This window comes from Mustela lutreola, chromosome 15, assembly GCF_030435805.1.
Source record: "Mustela lutreola isolate mMusLut2 chromosome 15, mMusLut2.pri, whole genome shotgun sequence".
Taxonomy (NCBI): Eukaryota; Metazoa; Chordata; class Mammalia; order Carnivora; family Mustelidae; genus Mustela; species Mustela lutreola.
Window position 1 is genome coordinate 32,435,796 of NC_081304.1, and position 10,771 is coordinate 32,446,566.

A 10,771-nucleotide genomic window follows, 5' to 3' on the forward strand; every position below is an offset into this window, starting at 1 on the left:
CCTCTGTCCTTTCTCTCCTGCAGGACAGCGTTGTGTCCCCTCCATCTCCCAACCCCTGACACAGGCCTGACACAGAGTGAGGACACAGCAGACACTGGCTAGAGCAGTGAAGGCACGTGAGGCCTTGGTGACCGCAGTGTCTGTTCTCTGGGATGGTGTGGGTGGAAGGTGAGTCAGGATAGTCTGCTGGGCTTGTCCGGGCCCGGAGGCTTCTAAGAACTGCCTGCTACGTGTGCATCAGAGGATGACTCCCAGATACCCTCTCCCCCACCCCCATTTCGGAGGCACGGACCACCCTGGTTCAAAATCAGAAGCCAGAGCAAGCCTCATGCCAAGGGCCCAGCCCCATAGCAGACAACGACAGAGCGAAGATCCCCATCAGTGGCGCTTTATTGTCACGTCAGGTACAAAAACATAGCACAGAAGGGCCAATGGGCCCCACTTCCTCTCCAGGGGGGCTCCTGGGAACAAGCAAGAGAACAGTGTAAGGAAGCAAAAGGGGAGCCACCGGCCGAGCCCTGCACCCCTGAGCCCACAGCTCAACCAGCACTCCCAGCCTAACTGCTCATGGTCATTTCCCCAGGGGTCACTGAGTCACCTCCACTAGCCTGGACACTCCCAGGTATACGCTCCCTGGGGCCAGACATGGTGTAAACAGAGCCTCTAAGGAACCACGACAGCTTTGATTTGCAAAGAAGAAAACTCAAGGTTTTCTCAAGAAAAGTGAAGTTGAGTCATTTGTTCAAGGTCACACAGTGGGAGAGGGGCAGAGTCAGAATTTGAACCCAGCGGGCTGGCTCAGAGCCAGCCTCCACACGCTACTCTCCTCCGTATTCTTAACCCTCCCATGAACAGCAAACACACCCTCATAAAAACGACTCGTATACACAGCACACAAAACACTACCCACGGTCTCAGAAAACTCACACACAGGACATACAACTTATCCATACTGCGTGTGCGCGCACACACACACACACACACACACACTCATCTTCTCGGGCGGAACAGGGAAGAGCTCACCTCAGGAAGGGGCCCCCATGGGACCAGCCTGGGGACTGCCCAGGTGACCCCTCACCAGCACACCCCCTTACCCAGCTTCTAGTCACTGTCCTTCCAGGAAGTCAGGTCCAGTCTGGGGAGTGTGCTACAGTTGACAAAGTCCCGAGGGAACATGTTGGACATGAAGATGTTGTTCTTGGACACGGTGGTGATGCCCGTGTTGTCACAGATGATACGGGGCAGGGAGACCCTGGTCAGCGCCTGCCGCTGCTGCCTGCTGAACACGCCCGTGTTCTCCCACCAAAACCTGCATGGGGACACCCGCAGACACTGTGCCCAGGCTGCATCGGCCGGGAGCACCTCTGCTGGCTTGAACAGCTCCCTGGATGTAAGAGCACCACCGCAGACACCAGCTCCACGGCTGGGAGGGCTCCGGGAACCCCGGCATTATAGGGGCTTTCGCACGAGTGGGGCCCTCCTCACAGTGCGGTGGAGAGGAGCACCCTCGGCACCCCACTCACGCTGCACGGAGAGCGGTGGCGGTGCTCCCTCACGACTCCCTGCACTCTGGCCCGGGGCCATGTCCAGGGTGGCGCAGAGAACCTTGCTGTCGGTTTACAATGGCTCCACCCAGAGAGGGACACTTTTCTCTAGTTTTCCTAAGGGTGTAATACGGGCTAGGTAAGAACTGAGCGTGGCAGATGTCGCGACACTAGCAGAGCCTTAGGAACTGTTCAACAGCGAGCATCCCGGAACCGGAGGAGTAAGGAAGAGCTGTGCTTTCTGTCTTCCCTCTTTCACAATGAGGGGTCCAGGCCCCTCCTGGCTGCATAGTAGGTTCAGAGTATATGAGGGATGACCTCGAGGCCCTGGAACACCCTGGAAAACCACAGATTCTTTCCCGCCCACAGTGCCCCCACCCCCAGAGGTTTGAGAACAGGCCTGCAACCATATGACCGGCCTGAGCCGCTCGCCGCCCCTCACCGGTCACCGTCGCGGAGCTTCCTGAACTGGGTCCCAATGAGGCAAGCGAGAAGCGGGCCCACGCGGCCTAAGGGCTCCAGGGGCTCGGCCACGCCACCCATCCAGATGTCAATGTTGTTGGGTGAACCGTACTGCTGCATCAGCTTCTCCGCCAGCTGCAGATTCTTCAGCACTGTGGCCAGCTCGCCCACCGTGTTGGGCTCGGGGAGCCCACAAAAGCGCCTCCAGGCATTGTATCCTGCAGGGCGGGGGAGGGGGGAATGGCAGGTGAGGGAGGGTCCCACAAAACCCACCTCGCCAACACCCCATGACCATGACCATGATCGAGGCCGCGACCCTCTACTGAGGGACATGAGGGAGAGGAGGACATAGAGCACCTTCTCCCAGGCTCTAAGCCCCCAGGGAACCCCGAACTGAGGGGCCAAGGCCCTCTCTCTTTCCTTTGCCCCACCCCACTGTGAGGCAGATCCTAAACTGCCATAAGTCCTACAGCCTCCAAGTATAGGTACAGCTCATTGTCCCCCTCTGAAGATCTCAGACCTATGAGGGGGGAGGTGTGTCTAGAGGGTTCAGCCAAACCAGCTGTCCCATAATTTAGGCACAGGCTTTGGTGTTAGGCTAAGCTGAGTTGAAATTCAAGCTCGATCACTGACTTGGCTGGAGAAGAACCTGGGCAAGCCTCAGTTTTCTCATCTGTAAAATGAAAGTGATAATAATCTCTTCCCCCTCAAAATTCCTGTAAAACAAAGCAACATGATATGTGATAGAGCCAGGTTTCCAGCCCACCTGGGCAGCTGGGGGCACTCTCTAGGGCAGGACCCTAGACGGGGAGGTGGGGGACCTGGGGGGCTCCTGCAGCCCCTCACCTGGAAGGCCGTGGTCCCGGCTGCGCTGCATGTTCAGGGCAGGCAGGTCCAGCCCGATCCTCATGACCTGCTCAAACAACCGCTCCCGGATCTCGTCCACCACGATCTGGTTCTGGCGATTCAGCTTGGCAGGGGTGGCCATGAGGCCCCTCAGGATGGGGTCAATGCCACCTGGGACAAGAGGAATAAGCTTGGGGAAGGGTGTGGCTTACAAGCCAGAGTTCAGATTGGAGTTAGGAAAAAGTCCCAGGTGCCGTCAGGGCATTGGAAGAGGGCTGGGCACACGCAGCTCCTGGTGCCAAGGTGGCCTCAGTGGGAAGGTCTTGGCTGGGGAATCGAGATCTCAGGGGATAATGCCATTCAGATTTGCAAGTTGGGGTGCACCAATCCCCTGGGCTCCTGGGTCACTAAGAATCATAATACACAGGAAGGACCCAGCTCCCTACGAGCCATCTGCACCCCTGGGTTTAGTATTATATACAGAAGCAGTCAGGTGAACTGAGCCTGGCTGAGGTCCCTCTCACCTTCCAGCACTACCCTCCAGGTAGCAAAGAAGACCTTGCTGAGTGGAACACGGGGGTTGGGCCCCATGGGCCGGTACTGGTTATCCAGGCGGAACATGAAAGGCTGGATGAGGGTGTGGCCATAGCGGAAGGCATTGGTGAAGACGTTGGCGATGCGGGGGTCCACCGAGTCATTGTAGCGGCGGTAGGGGGGCAGGTACTTCCTCATGGCCTGAGGTCCCAGCACCAGGGGCAGGTAGTCCCGGTAAGTGATGATCTGAGGAAGAGTCCCCACTCACCCTCTGTGCAGACTGTCAGCTGCTCCTGGTTTGCGGGGGGGGGGGGGGGGTCCCCTCCATTGTCCAGGTCAGGGAGTTGTCTCTCACAGCACTGGGTCTGGGTCTAAAAGGGTGGCACCGAGCTCCACCACTCTGTGTGACCCTGGACCAGTCCTGAAGCTCGGTGAGCCCCAGTTACTCAAATGTAAATTAAGGATAATTACCCTCCCCTCTGCCTTAAAGGATTAAATAACGAAGAGCTTTGTTAATCAACGGATCCTTTGCCCTCAAGTTACTCCAGTCTTTTTTTCTCCTAATTTATAAGTTCCTGAGGGCCAGGCTTATATCTCATTTCTCTGGAAATTACTCGGGGCCCAGCAAGCACTTGGCTCACCGTAGGGTTCAACAGGCGTTTGCGGAGAAGGGGAAGCAAAAAGCAAAAGGGCCACCCTAGATGATTTCCGCCAGGGCAAACAGGAGTCATAGACTCTAGAGTCTGGAATCTTCTGAGGCGTCAGTGAATCTCACCTACATTCTTAGTGCAAAGCAAAAACTTACCCTCCACACCTGCAACTCTTCTCCCACTCTGAGTCTAAGAGTATAAAAAAGGTGCGCATGCGTGTGCCTGCATGCCTGTGTGTGTGTGTGTGTGTGTGTGTGTGTCTCGGGGAGAGGATGGGAATGCTGAAGCATCAGAAGCTGGGAGAGAGAACCAGACGCACTTCCCAGGGTTAACCAAGGGTGAGGAGACTGGGTGAGCTAGGATAGAGCTGAGTGGGTAAAGGAGCCAGGAGTCACAAGGAGACGAGGAAAGGAAAGCACTTACTGTCCAGCTACGGTGCACCAGGCACTGCAGACCCACCCGTTTAACCCTCCCAAAACCATTCCCCATAGACAGGAAGCAGAAAGGGGAGTCAGCCTAGGAAGGAGTGGATGGAAGCCAAGTGACCCTTGTCAGGTGCTTAGTATCTGCTAGGCATTTTCACACTTATCATTCAATCTTTACAGCATCATGGTTGCACACGCTGAGGCTCATGGGAGGCGGGGGTTAACTTGCCCCAGGTCACACAGCTAGGATATGGTGTAGGCATGTTTGGATCCCAAGCCTGCCTGACCCCTGGCACTGCCAGTACTCAGGCCTGCTACCTGGATCATGGCTCCCACAATCTTGCGGGCTTCCTGGTAGAGCCTCTCTCCATCCCAGCAGGGGTTCAGGCGTTTGAGCTCTGTGGCCAGCCGGTTGTGCTCCCGCAGAAAGAGCGTGTGCATGGAGGTGAGCTCAGGCATCTCGCTTGAGCGCATATCGCCTTGGGGAAGCAAAAGTTGCTGTCATTCCTAAGATCCCATCAGGAAGGATTTGTTCCCCCCAAACTCCCTCCCCCAGCCAAGGTCTGAGACCCAGACTTCCTCTCCGTCCATCTTCCCACACCATGCTCAGTTTTCACCTCCTCTAAGAGGTCCTCCCTTGATGCCCAAGTCCACCATGATAACTTCCTCCTCTGTGTAGGGGTCCTGTTGGGTGGAGATGCTCATTCAGTAGGCAACAGAGCTGACACATGACTGGCCACATTCTGGTAGCCGAGACTGGGGGCTCCTGGAGGACGAGGACCAAGGTTTGTGCCTTTTTGTATCTGGCCCTCCATCCAGCTCGCAAAGAGACATGTGGAATTTAACACCGTGCCGGCTACAAAGTGGGTGATCCGTGAACTGCCTGGTTGACTTATTCCCTTGATGCATGGAGGGCCAAGACGTAGCGTGCTCATTGGCCCTCCCTATTTTCATGCCTGTGCACGGCAGCTAATGATCACAGCACTCTCTCCTGCTCAAACTGGATGCAACCTCAATACAAGACTCTAGAAAGCCACTACCATCTGATCAGAGTTGCCATCCCCATCCTTACTACATGCTAATTTGAAGCCTGCTCAGGCTCCCAGGAGTGGGGGGGAGGGAGAGGGCCTAGGTCCTAGGGTGCTTACAGTCCGCTGAGACTGTTCAAAAAAAACAAAAAAACAAAAGCCAAGTAAGAACTCTAATCCCTCCAGCCCTCCCCACCTCTTCTCTGGAAGGCCAGAGAACTGGGGCCAGACCCTATGAGCAGGACGCTGGGTCCAGTCTTTATCAGCTCCAGATGCTGGTGGAAAAGAAATTCTTTGAGAGCAGGTTTTACTATCCCATGAACTGCCTGGGGTCATGACGATCCAGGCCCAGGACACGCAGCTTGATTCCAGGATGGGGGCGGCCATGGCTGGAGGAGGAGCCCTTCTTTTCCCTCACTAGCCCAGAAAAGTATGGGCCTCCGTGTGGACCAGAGCTGACCTTGACTCTCCTCCCCAGTGTCCAGGCAGAGGAGAGGCCACTGGAAGCCAACAGGAGGAGAGGCTGGGAGGCCAGATGTGAACAGAAGGGCCTCAGGACCACTACCCTGATTTAACGGATTTCCGTTAAAAAATACTGAACGGGGGGACGCCTGGGTGGCTCAGTTGGTTGGACAACTGCCTTCGGCTCGGGTCATGGTCTCGGAGTCCCGGGATCAAGTCCCACATTGGGCTCCCAGCTCCACGGGGAGTCTGCCCTTCTCCTCACTCAAATAAATAAATAAAATCTCTCTCAAATAAATAAATAAAATCTTTAAAAAAAAAAAAAAAAGTACTGAACGGGTGCCTGGCCGCTCAGTTGGTGGAACATGCAACTCTTGATTTGGGGGTTATAAGTTCGAGCCCCAGGTTGGGTGTAGAGATTACTTAAAAATAACATCTTGGAGCTCCTGGGTAGCTCAGTCAGTTGAATGTCCAACTCTCGATTTCGGCTCAGGTCATGATTTCTGGGTCCTGAGATCAAGCCCAATATCATGTTCCAGAGTGCTCTTCCCTCTCCCTCTGCCCCTCCCCCACCCAAACAAACAAACAAACAAATAAATAAATCTTTTTTTTAAATTAAATAAAATCTTAAAAAAAAAAAAACCCACAGTGGAAAATTTCTAGGCGTGGGCACCATTATGCTCCAACCACTTCCCTAGAGCTGCCACATGTTTAAATTTAAATTTAAATTTCACCCTCTCGTATTACAGGGACTGGAGACAGCAGGAGGGGATAGTCTGCAGCTGCACCATCCCATAGAACTTTCGGAATTGATGAAAACGTTCTACATCTGTGCTGCCCGACATGGGAACCACTAATCTAGGAGACTGCTGAACACTTGAAATGTGGCTAGACCGGCAGAGGAACGGAATTTTATTTAATTTAATTTGAATTAATTTAAATTTAAATGAAAATTGCCACATTTGGCGCGTGGTTACCACAGGCAGATGATGCCGTCCTAGAGAGTGAGGACGCCGCGTTCCTCTCTGTCCCCACAGTTCACTGCTCCTGGGGACCCATCTCTCTGCCAGAGTCCAGAGGGAAAAGGAGAGATGGAGAAAGGGATGGACGGAAGGACAGAGGCTCCTCACCCATCCCTGAGTCTCCTTCTTAGGTTTGGCTTTTTGGTTTTTTGTTAGTTTCAGTTTGGGTTTTTTGGTTTGTTTGCCTTCCCGGCTCCACCCAACTTGTCACCAAGGCAACTGGACTAAGGTGAAGTTGGTGAGGGAGCCCACAGAGTCCGTCTAAGTGCAAACCCACAGGCTGCTCACAAACAGGCCCCCTGCGGCGCCAGCGTTGCGCCCCCGCCTCCACCCCCCCACCCAAGGTTCCCACTCTGGGCTGACCTGCCAGGAAGCAGGGGATGTTTGCCGAGCGGTTGGTGAGGAGGCAGGGGTCATCATGCAGGGTGTCGAAGGGCAGCAGGGCCCGGCCGTTGTCGCTGAAGCGGGTGTTGACAGCCATCAGCCCCAGCCCATTGGACGTGTTCCGAAGCTTGGCGGCCAGAGGCTCCTCGCTGCCGTACACCATGCTGGCGTCCACGAAAGAGGTGAGCGCGTTGATCTGATTGCGGATGGTGATGTTGCTGTCTGTGCAGGCCGGCGAGGAGCGGAAGAAGGGGATGCAGTCACGTTGGTTTTTGATGCGGGGGTCATCTGGTGGGATCTGTGACACACAGACAGGGCCGGTTGGCTCTCTGCCTGTCCACCCCCTAGTCCCAAGGCCTTGATCCCACCTCCAAAGCAGCCTGGAACCCAGGACCAGAGGGGGAGACCCAGACACCGAAAGGAGGGTTTTTCAGGACTTCTGGCCCCCTCGGCCTGCAGGGGGCCTCTCGAGGCCCACAGAGGCTCACTGCCTGAGGCTGCACCTGCGGTGTTCCTCCCAGCTACCAGCTTTGGGGGTGTGACCAGAACTCCGGAATGGGGAATGTGCGGGGCCCCCTGGAGGAGGGCCAACCAGTCCTAGCCTAAACGTCCTTTCTTTCTCTCCTTTACTCCAGGGGCTCCGCCCCTCACTCCCCTGTTCTCTGGATGCGGTCTCGAACTCTCCGTTAGCTTCCTCTTTCTTTTTTTTTTTTTTAGCCTCCTCTTTCTTTTCATTTCCTGCTCCCCCCACCCCACCTCCCCGTCCCTTTCCTGTCTTTCACTCTGGCCCGTGCCTTGGTCTCCTCTCCCTCTCTCCTTCTCAGCCATTCTCTCCTACCTTTCTCTACTCCTTTCCCTACTGTACCTCAACCATCCGGTCTCCTCCAGCCCTCCTGCAACTGACAGCCCAGGCTCTGTGCAATGTGTGCCAAGGGCAGGGGTGAGGAGGTGGCCGTCAGTGAGGAGGAAAGGGACTGAGCACCTGGCACCAGCACCCCGAAGTTAGAGGGAGACGGGAAGGTCCTCCGCACGGAGGCAGAGGCAAGTTGGTGGCAGGGCCAGCCCTAGTTGTTGGGGAGGGAACTCTAGGCATAGAGGGAGGTGGCCGTTTCCAGGAAGGATTCCCCCTCTCCCCACTGGGCAGGCAGCGGCGGGGCGGAAAGAAGGGAGCACCTTGAGCGGGAAGCAGGGCGGCTGCTGCAGGCAGCTGGTCTCGCAGTCGACACCAGCGACGAAGGAGACCCGGGCACCCGGGTCCGGGCTCAGGTCGAGGTCGTGGTCGATTAGCTGGCCCCACTGCATGAACAGGAGCGAGCGCTCCTGGTCCGGGGTCAGCTGCTCGGTGGGGAAGCGCACGATGGCGTTGGAGACTGCGCGCGCCTGCGGGACACAGAGCGTCAGGGGACACCTGGGACCCCGCGCTCGCCTCGGGGCCGGGCCTAGCGCCCCACCTCCCACACGCCACCGCCGGCCGGCGCTCACCAGGGGCACCGGGAAGCCGCCGCGCTTGACCCCGGGCGTCCAGCCGTAGGGCAGCGAGGAGCCGTCCTCATACTCGGCCGGCAGCCAGCGTGCAAAGGCGCGGTTGGAGGCCCCCAGCGTGGGGCTGCGTCTGCAGAGGGAGGACCGGGCGCTGACGTAAGGTGGCCCCGGGGGGGAGTCGCCCTTCTGCCAGGGGCCACCTGTAGCCGACCGCACCTGTTGTTGCAGTGACCGGTGATGGTACGGTACTTGTCATTCTCCGGGCACGTCACCCTCACGTCCTGGTAGGCGCAGCCGCTAGACTTGGACAGCAGATTCAGCTGGGCTGGTGTCAGCATGTCTGGGGCCAGGGAAAGAGGGGCGTGGTTGGCTAGTCCCCTCATCTCCTATTCTAAGCTGGGGAGTCTTCCTTGGGGGCCCAGTCTGAGGACACAGAAAGCAGATCCCGGAGCACCTGAGACTCCCCAGAAGAAGAATGGGAGGTGGGGGTCACTGGGAGATGGCCGAGGTCACTAGCAGAGCAGGGGACCAAGGTTGCAGGGGTGGCAGTACCAGTGATGTTGAAGGGCCCCCGCTGCAGAGGCCGCAGCTTCCCCTCCAGAAGGCTTAGGGCCACGTGCAGGTAGTCGGCAGCCCGCACAGCTGTCCTGGTGGCTGCCACCGGCTGCTTGAAGTAGGCCAGCAGTTCCATGGGGCTGGCCAAGCCACTGTGAAGACGCCTCTTGATGCTGTTTAGAGAAGAGAGGAGTGAGGCCAGAGACAGTGGGGCGGGGGATACTCCGCAGAGCCCTAGCCCCAGGCCAGCATGCAGGACAGCGCAGACAGAACCACAGACAGGAAGAAGGTTTCTCTTTATAAACGGAGTGTGGATCTGGGTGTCCAGACAGAGGCAAAGCCATGTGGAGGGATGGTTTTGAAGGTATTCTCAAACCCAAAGACACTAAGACCAACAGGCAAACAGGGGCTCTATTCCCACCCACGACATCCCTGTGTCAAGTTGCTTCTCTGAAAGACCTGGGGCAGCCGTGCCCAGAGCTGGGAAGTGCCCGGCACCCCACCTCTCCCGCCGCTCCTTGTAGGCCGTGTCGACTAGTCGCTTGGCTTCCTCCATGCAGGTCAGTACCACTGAAGTCTCTACCTCCTCCAGGACAGCTGCCCAGAACAGGGGGTCACAAAGTCAGGAGTGGGCCCCAGAGCTAGGGTGGCCTGTGCCAAGTCCTGGACACTCAGAACCACCCTGAACACACCCTTTTCCCTTCTTTCTGCACCATTACCTGGACTGGCACCCTCAGAGCGCTGGGGCACAGCCAGAACGGCCAGGAGCCCTGCAAGGACTGGTAGCAGCTTCATCTCTGCAACAAGACCCCAAGCCCAGTAAGTCCAGAGGGCCCAGTGCATTTGGGAGAAGAGAGCCCCACCAGCCCTCTCCCCCTGACCCCTCATTCCCACCTTCATACTCCAGTACAACCTCAGTGGGTCCTACCTACCTCCTCAGGGAAGGGGTCCACAGCGCCCCTCTTTTGCTAGCTTCAGTCTCTTAACCCCCAGGACCTCACCTCCGAAGTTCACCTGGTACTGGCCAGGAGGCTAACCTGAATCAAGGCCTTTATGTCTTCTGCACTGAGGGAGGGGGCGGGGCAGAAGAAACCCCGCCCTGGGAAACTAAATGCTCTCTCTTCCCCCCACTGGGGTTGGGGTGCCCAAAACGTGGCCCCTCATATGGGAGAGAGGGACAAGAAAGGAGAGACCAGACCGGTGCCCAGCCTTTGAACTTAGCATCCCACCCTAGAGCTTCTTAGCTCCCATTGTGTGCCTAGACCAGCGCTATCCCTATGGGGGACAATTAATGCCCCTCTAAAATTCTGGTTAAACTATCTGGGGGTCCTTTGAAAGGTACAAAAGTCAGGAACCAACAGCCTAAGAAACTATAGG

At 56.8% G+C, this 10,771-nt stretch overlaps 1 protein-coding gene across 2 annotated transcripts; it reads right to left on the reverse strand.

The window, feature by feature from the left end:
* Positions 1-371: 371 nt before the first annotated feature.
* MPO (myeloperoxidase) lies at positions 372-10,411 on the reverse strand. 2 transcript variants are annotated; one of them, XM_059149511.1, is made up of 14 exons: positions 10,327-10,411; positions 10,114-10,191; positions 9,898-9,991; positions 9,392-9,567; positions 9,056-9,179; positions 8,840-8,969; positions 8,531-8,737; positions 7,337-7,655; positions 4,780-4,940; positions 3,377-3,632; positions 2,853-3,023; positions 1,987-2,224; positions 1,095-1,309; positions 372-461 (listed from the first exon to the last, which is right to left on the reverse strand). In XM_059149511.1, exons 2-13 carry the CDS (start codon positions 10,187-10,189, stop codon positions 1,102-1,104), a joined length of 2,160 nt encoding a protein of 719 aa, XP_059005494.1. In that variant the 5' UTR covers positions 10,190-10,191; positions 10,327-10,411; the 3' UTR covers positions 372-461; positions 1,095-1,101. The 2 variants fall into 2 exon arrangements, with proteins under 2 accessions (XP_059005494.1, XP_059005495.1); XM_059149512.1 differs by having other exon boundaries at positions 10,323-10,387.
* Between the last annotated feature and the right edge of the window lie 360 nt (positions 10,412-10,771).

Coding starts and splice junctions, on each gene's coding strand:
- MPO (XM_059149511.1), bottom strand. CDS start 10,189: ATGAAGCTGCTACCAGTCCTTGCAGGGCTCCTGGCCGTTCTGGCTGTG. Junction 9,568..9,897: donor TACAAGGAGCGGCGGGAGAG/GTGGGGTGCCGG, acceptor TTCTCTAAACAG/CATCAAGAGGCGTCTTCACA. Junction 9,180..9,391: donor GGGGCCCTTCAACATCACTG/GTACTGCCACCC, acceptor CCCTGGCCCCAG/ACATGCTGACACCAGCCCAG.